Source organism: Folsomia candida, unplaced genomic scaffold, assembly GCF_002217175.1.
Source record: "Folsomia candida strain VU population unplaced genomic scaffold, ASM221717v1 Fcan01_Sc040, whole genome shotgun sequence".
NCBI classification, from domain to species: domain Eukaryota; kingdom Metazoa; phylum Arthropoda; class Collembola; order Entomobryomorpha; family Isotomidae; genus Folsomia; species Folsomia candida.
This window is the reverse complement of record NW_019091232.1, coordinates 1,058,592-1,069,732: the sequence shown is the minus strand read 5'-3', so window position 1 is coordinate 1,069,732 and position 11,141 is coordinate 1,058,592. Positions and strand designations below refer to the sequence as shown.

Here is an 11,141-nt window from a genome sequence, read left to right as displayed (position 1 = left end):
AAGTTGGCTTGTAAAATTTGTCCCCACACACCCTTCCGCAGCCACTGTAGTCCAACGTGGAGAGTTGTTAACACCGATCATCCGAAACTAATGACTAACAATCCGTTTTCTCACACATTTTTCGGGTCCATGCCATAGGAGAGAGAGGTACATCGACCCTATGCATATTTCCAAGATTTTCCAAGATCTGTAAATTTTACTATCATTACAATTGGATTTAAAATTGTGGAATTGATTACACACCATCTTTTAAGTTAAGGAATTATTTATTTTTCACTAATTTTTCACTAATTTTCGATAATGTAATATAATACTTCAGGTTTGGGAGGTCTTACGGGAATTTTTTTTAAAGTGGAATTTTTTTTAAATGCTAATTTTAGGAACTTTTAGACAAAGGAGAAATAATGCCTACTGTATTTATTTAATTTGTATCTTGTCTTGAATGAGTTAATTAATTATATTTCTCGCAGGGCAGAATTTCAGATGCATAAAAAACGTTTCTACAAATGATGTAATTCTTCATTTTTGCAAAATGAGTGTGTATACTTTATCATATTTTTGCAGTGCAATGATAAAATTGAAATATGTAAATTTTACCTTATCAATTAGTACAATCAGATTTAAAAATATGAAGCGCTATCTTAATTTTCTATTTGGTAAAAAGTTACTTATCTGTTTTTGGTTTTGATAAATGCTAAATGATAAATCCTCACGCCATGGCATTTTTCATGATTTTTTAAAAATAGTAATACAATTTTTTAGATTTTGATGATAGCAAAGGTTTTTTTATTATAAATATAACCAAACTACGAACAATTTTGAAAACTTTTATATTTGTATATTAAATATATTAATACCAAAGAGAAAATTTAAAAAAAATGATATTTATTAGTTTTTTATGTATGCTATCTTGAATGAGTTAATTAATTATATTTTTCGCAGGGCAGAATTTCATTCAGATACATGAAAAACGTTTCTGCAAAATGACGTAAATCTTCATATTTACGGCAATAATTTGCAAAATGGTTGTGCAATTTTTGCTTGTTAGCAATAAATTCAACAAATATCTATCTTTCGCGATTATTACAACTGCAACTCCAAATATGTAATTAATTAAACACGTTTTTTTGGTAAGTATATCAATTTTTTGCTTTGATTAATCCCCACGCCGTTTGAGTTTTGACGTGTTTTTTTTATATTTTCAATACTCCTCAGATTAAGTAGGGATGCTGGAAAAGTAACGTTATAATATAACTAAACTGAAAGTATTTCAGTTTATTTCAGTTTAAAATTTACTTCAGTATTTCAGTCAGGGTATTCCGACCTGGGTTTTAATGGGTTGGGTTTTATTGGGTTTTATTGGGTTTTAATGGGTTTTAATGGGTTGTAAATGAATAAAACCCACTGGGTTTTACCATGTTAAGTGGGTTTTATTTGGGTTTTAATGGGTTTTATTGGGTTTTAATCGAGTTTTACCTTAAAACTATATTCTAAAAGTTAAATACATCTCCTATACGTTAGAAGACGTTATCTCAATTCATTCTAAAGCAGTTTATTTCATTACTATCATAATATATGAAAATTCGGAACAAAGCAACAATTGACTCCATTCTTTAGCATCACAGATTTCAAGTGTTGTAAAACAAAAATAATTTCCGAATAGATACAAATTCCGAATAATTTTTGTTAAATTATTACTTAAAACTATTAAAACCCAATAAAACCCAATTAACATGGTAAAACCCATTAAAACCCATGGGTTTTATAATTTTTGATTAAAACCCTGGGTTTTTCCGAACCCTGATTTCAGTTTTGTTTCAGTTCTAATCCTTGTACTATGTAGCAAAGTAGAAAATCATACACTGTACATATTTATTTACGTTTATTTATTAACATATTTATGCATTTTGAATGATTTATTTATTTATAAAATTAGTTAATCGAGTCGAGATATGTAAATCTTGCGAATTAAAGAATCATATGAAAAATTTAAAATATGCGATTTGCATTTAGTAAAATAAAAATTGGATAAGATATTTGCTCTTTTAAACCCCGAATCGAATTATTTTAAGATTTTCATAACTTTAATTTACATAACTTTAATTAACATAACTTTTTTGATGGTTAAATAAGTCGTTATATTTTTGAAAACTTGAAGTACAAAATTTCAAAATTATTTAATTTTGTCCTTTCCGGAGTTTAGTGTCAAAGGCAGGCACAATTTTTTGATGTCATCGTCGCGTATTTGCAATCTCCTTTAAACGTATTGATTGATTTTAACGTCGTATTTAATTTGTAGATTAAATTGCATTCTAATTATAAATTTAGATTTAGATATTTGACCTACTGTCTAAATAAACTTTTTGAAAAATTGGAGTACAGAATTTCGAAATTATTAATGTAATTTTGTGTTGTCCGTAATTACCACACAGGTATTTTTAATAATACCCGAGTATTATGGAAATAATTATTCCAGCTTGTTTAACAGTCCAAGTAAAATTCCCTTGGTTGAAATTGCTCCAATAAAATAATTAGTAAATAATTATCAGAAATTAAGCATTCCCATTTCATAATTTATATCATTTAGGTGTAAAATTTATAATCTGGGTGCACGCGGATTTGTATGACTTGAACGTCGCATTTAATCTATAGGTTAAATTGTATAATGAATATGAGGTTAGGTCATCTTTTCACGTTCGGCAATTAAAAAAAATTGAAGTATAACATTTCGAAATTATTGAATTTATGCTACCCGAAATTTCGTAATTATCATCAGAGACACGATATTTTACTGCCGTTGTCGTCTTTGTGACCACGTCTGAGCATGACACACACAAATACAAAAAAACTTCTAGTTCCCGAGTCTAATAATACCCGGGTATTACATACTTATTCCCCTTTTAGCAGACAAACTAAAATTTCCTTGATGCAAATTAATCCCATAAAATAATTATAGTTAGATCCTCAATATCTTCAGTACTAAATCTTTGAAAAGTTGTAGTACACAATTTTGAAATTATTTATAGTCATGTCGCCAGGAATTTAGTAATTATCATGGTACACGTGATGTGATATGTTTGACGTTAGCGTCGTATTTAATTTCTAGATTAAATTAAAATCATGAAATTAGATCACATAGTTTGGAGTACTTCAGTTCCAAATTTTTTGAAAAATGGGCCGGCAAACTTTTGAAATTATTTAATTTTGTCCTGCCAGGAATTTGGCACTCGTCTTTGTCACCGCAGCAGTTAGCCTATTGCTTGACTTGAATGTCGCATTTAATTTCTAGATTAAATTGCATGCCTGTTACGTAGTTAGATGCTTGGTTTCCCGACATTTAAGGCTCTTGTTACACCGTCATAGATTTTTTTTCTCACCTTGCCCTTATTCAATGTCTTTAAATGCAAAGTTTAACATCGAATCAACTTCATGAGTTTTGAGATAAATTGAACGTTTGATACTTAAATGTAAAGCTAATTTTTGGTACTACAAACAAGTCGTTTTGAAAAAAATTATTAAATTCATTTGCCATCTTTTCAAAGTAAATTTCTGCAAACTCATGAAGATGATTCGATTTTAAACTTCTGCATTTAAATACATTGAATAGAGGTAAAGTGAGATTACGCGCCAACGCGTCATCCAAGACGGTCTTAAGGCTAAGTTTTTGAAAAACTGGAGTACAAAATTTCGAAATTATGTGACTTCGTGATGCACGTAATTATCTTTTTAAAAATACACGGGCAGGGTTTTTTAGCAGGCCAAGTAAACTTCACTGGATGGAAATTGATCCCATAAAATAATTAGTAAATAATTACCAAAAGTTAAGGGTTCGTAGTTCATAATTTATTTCAATTGGGAGCAAGATTTACATTTATGGTCGTAGAATCGGATTTGCTTGACTTTATGGTTCCGTTTATTTTGTATAGCACATTTTATGTTGATGAGAGAGAGAGAGACACGACCCTGTACATATTTCTAATATTTCCTTGCTTGAATGTTTCCGAATAAATTGTTAAAATTTAGAAATTAAACGAAAATAAAATAGTACTATATGGAATTTTCAATGGTTAAATCGGATTTGGAAGACTTTAATTTTTTAGGTTTACTTTGATTACAAATTGGGTTATTGAAAGTTCCGAAATTGTGTTACAAAATTGTTCCCAATATTTTGAGCTTCAATGTTTCTGATCGAATTAAACGCGACATTATAAAGCCGGATTTAAAACTTTCACAAATGTGAAGTTAATTAGTTAAATTTCTAGATTAAATTTTCGTTAAATTCGTGAATTATAATGTCAAATGATCAGAAATTGTTGTTCAAAATTTTTCCAACATTTCCGACCTCCGGATCGAATAAATTGTTAAATTTTAGAAATTAAACAACTATAAATACAAATTTGAAAGTATTTTAAATTTTGAAATTGAATTTGCTAGACTTGAACGTCGTATTTAATTTCTAGATTAAATTGCTTCACAAATAATGATGTAGAATTTTCCGAAATTGTTTCAAATTTTTGCGAATATTTATATCTCCGCCTGCCAGTGTGGAGCTGTGACTGTGGTGAACGAATACCCTACCGATTGTGGCGGTGGTGGCTGCGTTAATGGGGGCCGTTCACGATGTATGTCAGATAAATGAAAACCTAGTAATTAGAAGGAAAACATTTTTCTAATTAATTAGTAATTACCAGAAGGCGTATGTATGTACGTAAATACCGCAAAATATGTATCTTCTTAAAAAACCTGAAAATATGCTCATAAAAAATGTTTTTCAACCAGAATTTTCTACGATATTCATAAAATATCATTTTGAGAGGACCTTAATTTCTAAACGAAGAAAAATATGTTTACATTCAAAACTTCGAAATATCTACTAACATATTTGTTTGGAAAAGTAATCGAAATATACAGGAAAATATGTACATGTACGAAAAATCGGCAAAAATTTGTATGAAAATATGTAATATGTACGAAAACCCTCAAATATGGAAAATCTGGAAAACTATGTTTGATTTTTTTCGACCGTGCTTACATTGGATGTTAGTTTACCAAGTTTTAGTATGATCTGATTTGGTAGGAAAAAGTTAGAAAAACATCCGCCGTCCGTTAATGACGATACATTTTTTATATAAATTATAACACTGAGAAAAAAGTGTAATTATGTATTAGGATAAATTATTAAGTTATTATTAAATGGAAAAATAAATAAGTAACTGCACACTGATAATTGGTTTTGTAAAAATTTGTCGCTAAATCCCATAACCAGTTTTCTGTTGTGAAAGTTTTGTATTAACTTGTTGCATTTTGAGTTGTTTCGAAATTTTGCTACATAGGCCGCTAATTGCTACTACTGGAAGAATATTAGTTTAAATGGGGGTAATTATTGTTTATTTTAAATCTATTGGTATGCATTTACGATAAAATATCATGCAAAAAAGTCGGATTTGGTGATAGCCACATTATTTATATGAAATACATCGTGAACGGCCCCCATTAACGCAGCCACCACCGCCACAATCGGTAGGGTATTCGTTCACCACAGTCACAGCTCCATACTGCCGCCTGCTGTTTTTCTAATCGAACAAATTGTTAAATTATTGATATTTAACAAGTAAATTAAAATTTTATGTAATTTTCATTGTTAAAATATCGAAATTAAATGAATAAAATACATGCTTTACAGAACTTTAATTTTCCCAATTTTTCCACCTTTCGTGTTTCTGATGGAATAAAGTGTTAAAATTTAGAAAACAAACGAACAAAATAAAAATTTGACAGTGTTTTTCAATGTTGAAATAGAATTTGCTGGACTTTAACGTCGCGTTTAATTTCTTGATTAAATTGCTTGCCAATAGTGATATTAGGTCGTGTCTTGCCAAACAATGATTCAAATAAATTTTGAGAATTTCAACCCTTTACTTCTACGTATATATAAGAAATTCTACGTATTATGAAAAATAATAATTTACATCATTATATAAAATAAATTTCATAAATAAATACGAAATTTTGGGAATTTCAATTCTGTATTTCAACGTAAATTTCATAGAATGAGAAATCTAAACATTGAAATTCTAGCGTAAAGAACGGAAAGTTTAAACGTAATGTTTGATTTTAGCGTTGTATTTAATTTACAGATTAAATTGCATCGTCCTAAATATAAAATTAGATTATTACTAAATTTTTGAAAAATTGTAATACAAAATTTTGAATTTATGAACTTTTCCGGAAATTCCAGTAATTTCGTAATTATTTATCATGAAATACATGATCTTTTTATGTCCTCGTCGTCGTCATTGTGTGTTGTTTGACTTTAGCGTCGCATTTAACTTCTACAGTAAATTGTATGTAAATTATGAGGTTAGGTGCGAAAATTTCAAAACTCTGGTTTCAAATTTTTGAAAAATCGAAGCACGAAATTTTGAATTCATTTAATTTTGTCCTGCCAGGAATTTAGCAATCGTACCGCCCATTAATGTTTTGCTTGACTTAAACGTCGCATTTAATTTACAGAATAAATTTTATCCTAATTTGAAGTTATGCAGGTAATTGTTTACTTCTTCTTTAATTTTTCGAAAATTTTTGAATTGTTTGTGAATTTTGAATTTTTTGTTAACTTTGTGCACCCCAGAATTTCGTAATTACCAAGAAACACTTGATGTTTTTATGTTGTCGTCATCTTCGAGACCAAAGTTAAATTTATTGTTTTACTTTAGCGTCGAATTAATCTTCTAGATTAAATTAAATTACAATCATGACGTTAGATCCGAAAGCTTCAGTTCCAATTTTTCTGAAAAATGGGACGGAAAAATTTTGAAATTATTGAATTTTGTCCCTACCAGGAATTTAGCAATTGTCTTTGTCACCGTCGTTAACCTATTGATTGACTTACATGCCGAATTTAATTTCTAGAGTAAATTGCATGCCTCTTACGTACTTAGATCATTGGCTTCCCGACATTTAGGGCTAAGTTTTTGAAAAACTGGACTACAAAATTTCGAAATTATGTGACTTCCTACTGCCCGTAATTATCTTTTTTAAATAATACCTGGGCAGTCTTTTTGCAGGCCAAGTAAACTTCACTTGATGGAAATTGATCCCATAAAATAATTAGTCAATAATTAGCAAAAGGTAAGGATTCGTATGTCATAAATTATTTTAATTTCGTGTAAAATTTATAATCTGGCTGGCAGAATAGGATTTGCTTGACTTTTAGGTCCCGTTTATTTTGTGTAGTACATTTTATGATGATTGTAAAGTTAGATTATTGTCTGGTTAAATAAGTTATTATATTTTTAAAAACTTTGAAAAGTACAAAATTTCAAAATTATTTAGTTTTATGCTTCCCGGAATTTGGTAAGTAATTATCAAAGGCAGGCATGATTTTTGTGTCATCGTCGCGTATTTGTAATCGCCTAAGCGTATTGTTTGATTTTAACATCGCATTCAAGTTGTAGATTAAATTGAATGACACTTACGAATATATGTAGAGGTCCAAATTTATTGAAAAATTGGAGTACAAAATATTGAAATTATTTAATTTTATGAATTTCCTTCACAGAATTTCGAATTTGTCAGGAATTTGTCTAATGAGTAAGCGTGATGGAATTTATTACGCCAAGAAGACGGGGCCCGCTTGATTAATATTGCGAGCGGGCTTAAATTCAAATCAAATCCATCACGCTTAATTATTTTGCAATCAGTAAAGCGTAAGCAATAATCAGTGGATATTGCTTTGATTTTAGTCAGAACATCGATTTATACACATCTAACGTTGATTTACTTAAATTAAGCAAATCTCAACATACTTCGATTAGACGTTGAAATACTGTGGATGAAGTTCTAACCCTGCAGACTTATTACACCGCTTTGTAGCATTAATTTCACGACGTCACCGGTCAAAAAAATTTTTTCCTCTAAACTGGTCCAAAATAAAAGTCTAGCATGGGAATAGTATAGAAAAATTATTTTTAGCGTTCTATGACCCCTGGGTCATGAATTAAGGGCCCCTGAAGGGTCAAATAGCGTTCCCTGATAACCCCATGCAAATGGGGTATCAAATTAATCCCCTGGACCAGGGGAACCAGAAAAATATTTTTATAAATTTTTATGACCCTTGAGTCGTGAACTAGGAGCCCTTGAAGGGTTAAATATCATTCCCTCACAACTAAAGGCAAGTGGGGTATCAAATTAATCCCCTGGACAAGGGGAACCCAAAAAATATTTTTCTGGATTTTTTTGACCCTCAGGTCAAGAGTTAAGGGCCCCCGAAGGGTCAAAATAGTAACCATGGTAACCCCATGCAAGTGGGGTATCAAATTAATCCCCTGGCAAAGGGCAAGCATAAAAATATTTTCCTGAATTTTTTTGACCTATCGGGCAACAGTTAAGGGTCCCTGAAGGGTCAACATAGTAACCATGGTAACTAAGGTGAATGGGGTATCAAATTAATCCCCTGGACCAGGGGAATCAGAAAAATATTTTTTGGTTTTTGTGACGTATAGGTCAAGAGTTAAGGGCCCCTGAAGGGTCAAATAATAACTTATTGTATTTTACTAAACGGGACATTATTTTAAAGTTTTCAGTTTTGCAAGAATGTTAAGTAGAGAGGGGTAGGCATATTTTTGAAAATTTCGTACAAATTTAATGAATAATAATTCTTAACACTATGTACAAATCGGATTCACTATTTATAATATTTATTATGTATTGAATCCATTGAAGTTAAAATCTAGGTTGATTCTGGTGGGAAGGTTAATCTCCTCCTAGAAGTTGCACATTCTTCTTCAGGCAAGTCTTCTTCTTCCCCAGCCTGTGAGTATTCAATATCATTGTGTATTTGCATTCGGAATCTATCAACTACTTCGTCAACATCGTCAGGGTCCTCATCTTCGTCGTCAGACACATCATCTGCTGCTGTAATCTGTATATTATGTATAAGTTATGTATTTTTTTACTAATAGTTTACTGTCACCAAGAACTCACTCGAATGGGGTTGGCTGAAGCTACACGTGTTTGGAAGTCATCAAGGAAGTCATCAAAATGTCCATCATTTTTCCAATACTCGTCCTCCAATCTATTTACAATAATAATGTAGAAATTGCGAATTATTCCCATAATAGCGAATCTTGGTTTTACGAACCGGTGCACATGTTTGATGTGTTTCTGCCATTGTTCCTTTGTGTATGTTGTCATAATTCTCTCAGCCTCAGCTTGTGCAAACTCAGCGGTCCCCTGTGTGTTTGCAGCCCTAACTGCGTGCTTGATGTCTTTCCACACGTACTCAATTGGGTTCAAGTCGCTAAAAATAGTTATTACATGAATATTCTTATTACCGTTACCTATGATTACCAGTTCTTACCAGTTATATGGGGGTAATCTGGAAAATACGTAAATACAGTGTTTAAATAAATATTACAAATTATTAGTAAATTACCCATGAATAGAAAATAACTTTACCGGACAACAGTGTTTCCATATTTCAATGCCTCCTTATCCACAATGTAATATTCATTTCCGTTTTTAAGGTCTTGAACCATTTTCCATAATTCAGGTCGTCTCATTTGCTTTACAGGTTTTAGTTTCAGCTTTTCAGGGCCCTCTAAATTATCATTCAGCCAGTCGTATAGCTCTTGTTTTCGGGATGTAGATTTTGGGGCTTCCTTGGTGCTGTGATACGGAGCTGACAAATTTAAATAAATGAAATTCAAATTAAAATGGAATTTACAAATACAAATTATTGGATGGTATTACCGTTATCAATAACAATTATGCATGGACCATAATTATCTTTTATCTTTTGATTAAGATCCTTCCACCAAGCCATGTAAGCGACACCGTTAACGTTTGCGTGGTAATCCATCTGGACTTTCTTCTTTGATACTGGATATACCTTCATAGCGCCAGGTACGAATCCATCCTCTCCACCTGTGAAGATAATTATTATTTTGAAATAATTTCCTATTTAATGTGGATAGTTGAACTGCACCTGCATGCATCACAATGATACGTGGTCCTCTAGAAATTTTCGGGTTTTGGAAGGAGTATAAAGCCGCTTCATGAAATGACTTTGGTGAATTAATAACCCAGCCTTTTCCAGTTCTAGCATAACTATCGACCCACGTTTCATCTGAATAAATATAATGCATTAATAATTATATTAAATTAAATTAAAACATTTTTGATATTTAATCAGCCAAACCTGTGTAGACAACACATTTTGGGTTCTCGGACTGACGATTTTTAATCATTACGGACAGATATTCATATCGCTTCTGCACGATGTCTGATCTCATGAGGATAACTGCTCGCTTATCAACAGTTTTGAATCTAAATCCTAATTGCTTAATGAGTTTTCTTAACGTCCACTTGGAACATTTGAACGCTGTAAGAGTTTCTCCTCGGGCTATCCGACCATCTTCTTCTTCCTTGACTTCCTCCATCAGTTTTGTGTATACGTTATGCATTGTTGGTGCTTGATTATTAGCATAGAATTGATGAATGATTCGTTTAACGTGCTCAGTTCGGAAGTCGTCAAACTGATCCATCACTGGCGTTGGTCTAATACGTTTCTTACCAGGTGTTTTTATACTATTCGTTTTGTAATTCTCCATTGTCTGATAAACTGTTCTCTCTCCATCCTATTCCTAGAATCTGGCTAGTTTTGGTGACAGAGTTTCCTGTTAGTATTTCACACTGTACCTGGTTACTGTCAAAGAATACTTTGGCGTTGACAATTAACTTTTGAGCTGTCGCCTGTAGTGAAACACCAAGTAGTTGGAATGGGAGTTTAGTATTTGGTTGTTTACAGTCGTTTTTCGCTTTCGGTGTTGCTTTCTCAATTTCAAAGGCTAATTGTTGCATAGGAAAACTCGTAGGACTGCACCTCGAAAGACTAAGGTAAGGTTTGGTTCCATCATTCCGTCTAGGAACATCAGATAAAGGAATTCGCATTTCACCTTCCCCCAATACCTGTTCTTTAGCTCTGAGAAGGGAATAGAAATATCCACACTCAGAATCCGGACAAGGAGGACCAACAATTAGGACATCTTGAATGAACTCGTTTATAAGGTTCATCTTTTCGTCGTTTATGGGGGTTGGGAGATAGCCTACCGTGTCACTGCCGGGTGGAACATTTTGGA

At 31.8% G+C, this 11,141-nt stretch overlaps 1 protein-coding gene across 2 annotated transcripts; it reads right to left on the bottom strand.

The window, feature by feature from the left end:
• Window positions 1-8,466: 8,466 nt before the first annotated feature.
• Window positions 8,467-10,738, bottom strand: LOC110861322. Of its 2 annotated transcripts, XM_022110428.2 has the most exons (8): window positions 10,202-10,738; window positions 9,989-10,129; window positions 9,754-9,927; window positions 9,460-9,682; window positions 9,362-9,379; window positions 9,143-9,301; window positions 8,986-9,076; window positions 8,467-8,923 (listed from the first exon to the last, which is right to left on the bottom strand). In XM_022110428.2, the coding sequence occupies exons 1-8, from the start codon at window positions 10,611-10,613 to the stop codon at window positions 8,732-8,734; spliced, it is 1,410 nt and encodes a 469-aa protein (XP_021966120.2). In that variant the 5' UTR covers window positions 10,614-10,738; the 3' UTR covers window positions 8,467-8,731. The 2 variants fall into 2 exon arrangements, with proteins under 2 accessions (XP_021966120.2, XP_035700525.1); XM_035844632.1 differs by having other exon boundaries at window positions 8,986-9,301.
• Between the last annotated feature and the right edge of the window lie 403 nt (window positions 10,739-11,141).

Coding starts and splice junctions, on each gene's coding strand:
- LOC110861322 (XM_035844632.1), bottom strand. CDS start 10,613: ATGGAGAATTACAAAACGAATAGTATAAAAACACCTGGTAAGAAACGT. Junction 9,928..9,988: donor TATCATTGTGATGCATGCAG/GTGCAGTTCAAC, acceptor TTATCTTCACAG/GTGGAGAGGATGGATTCGTA. Junction 9,683..9,753: donor CATAATTGTTATTGATAACG/GTAATACCATCC, acceptor TAAATTTGTCAG/CTCCGTATCACAGCACCAAG.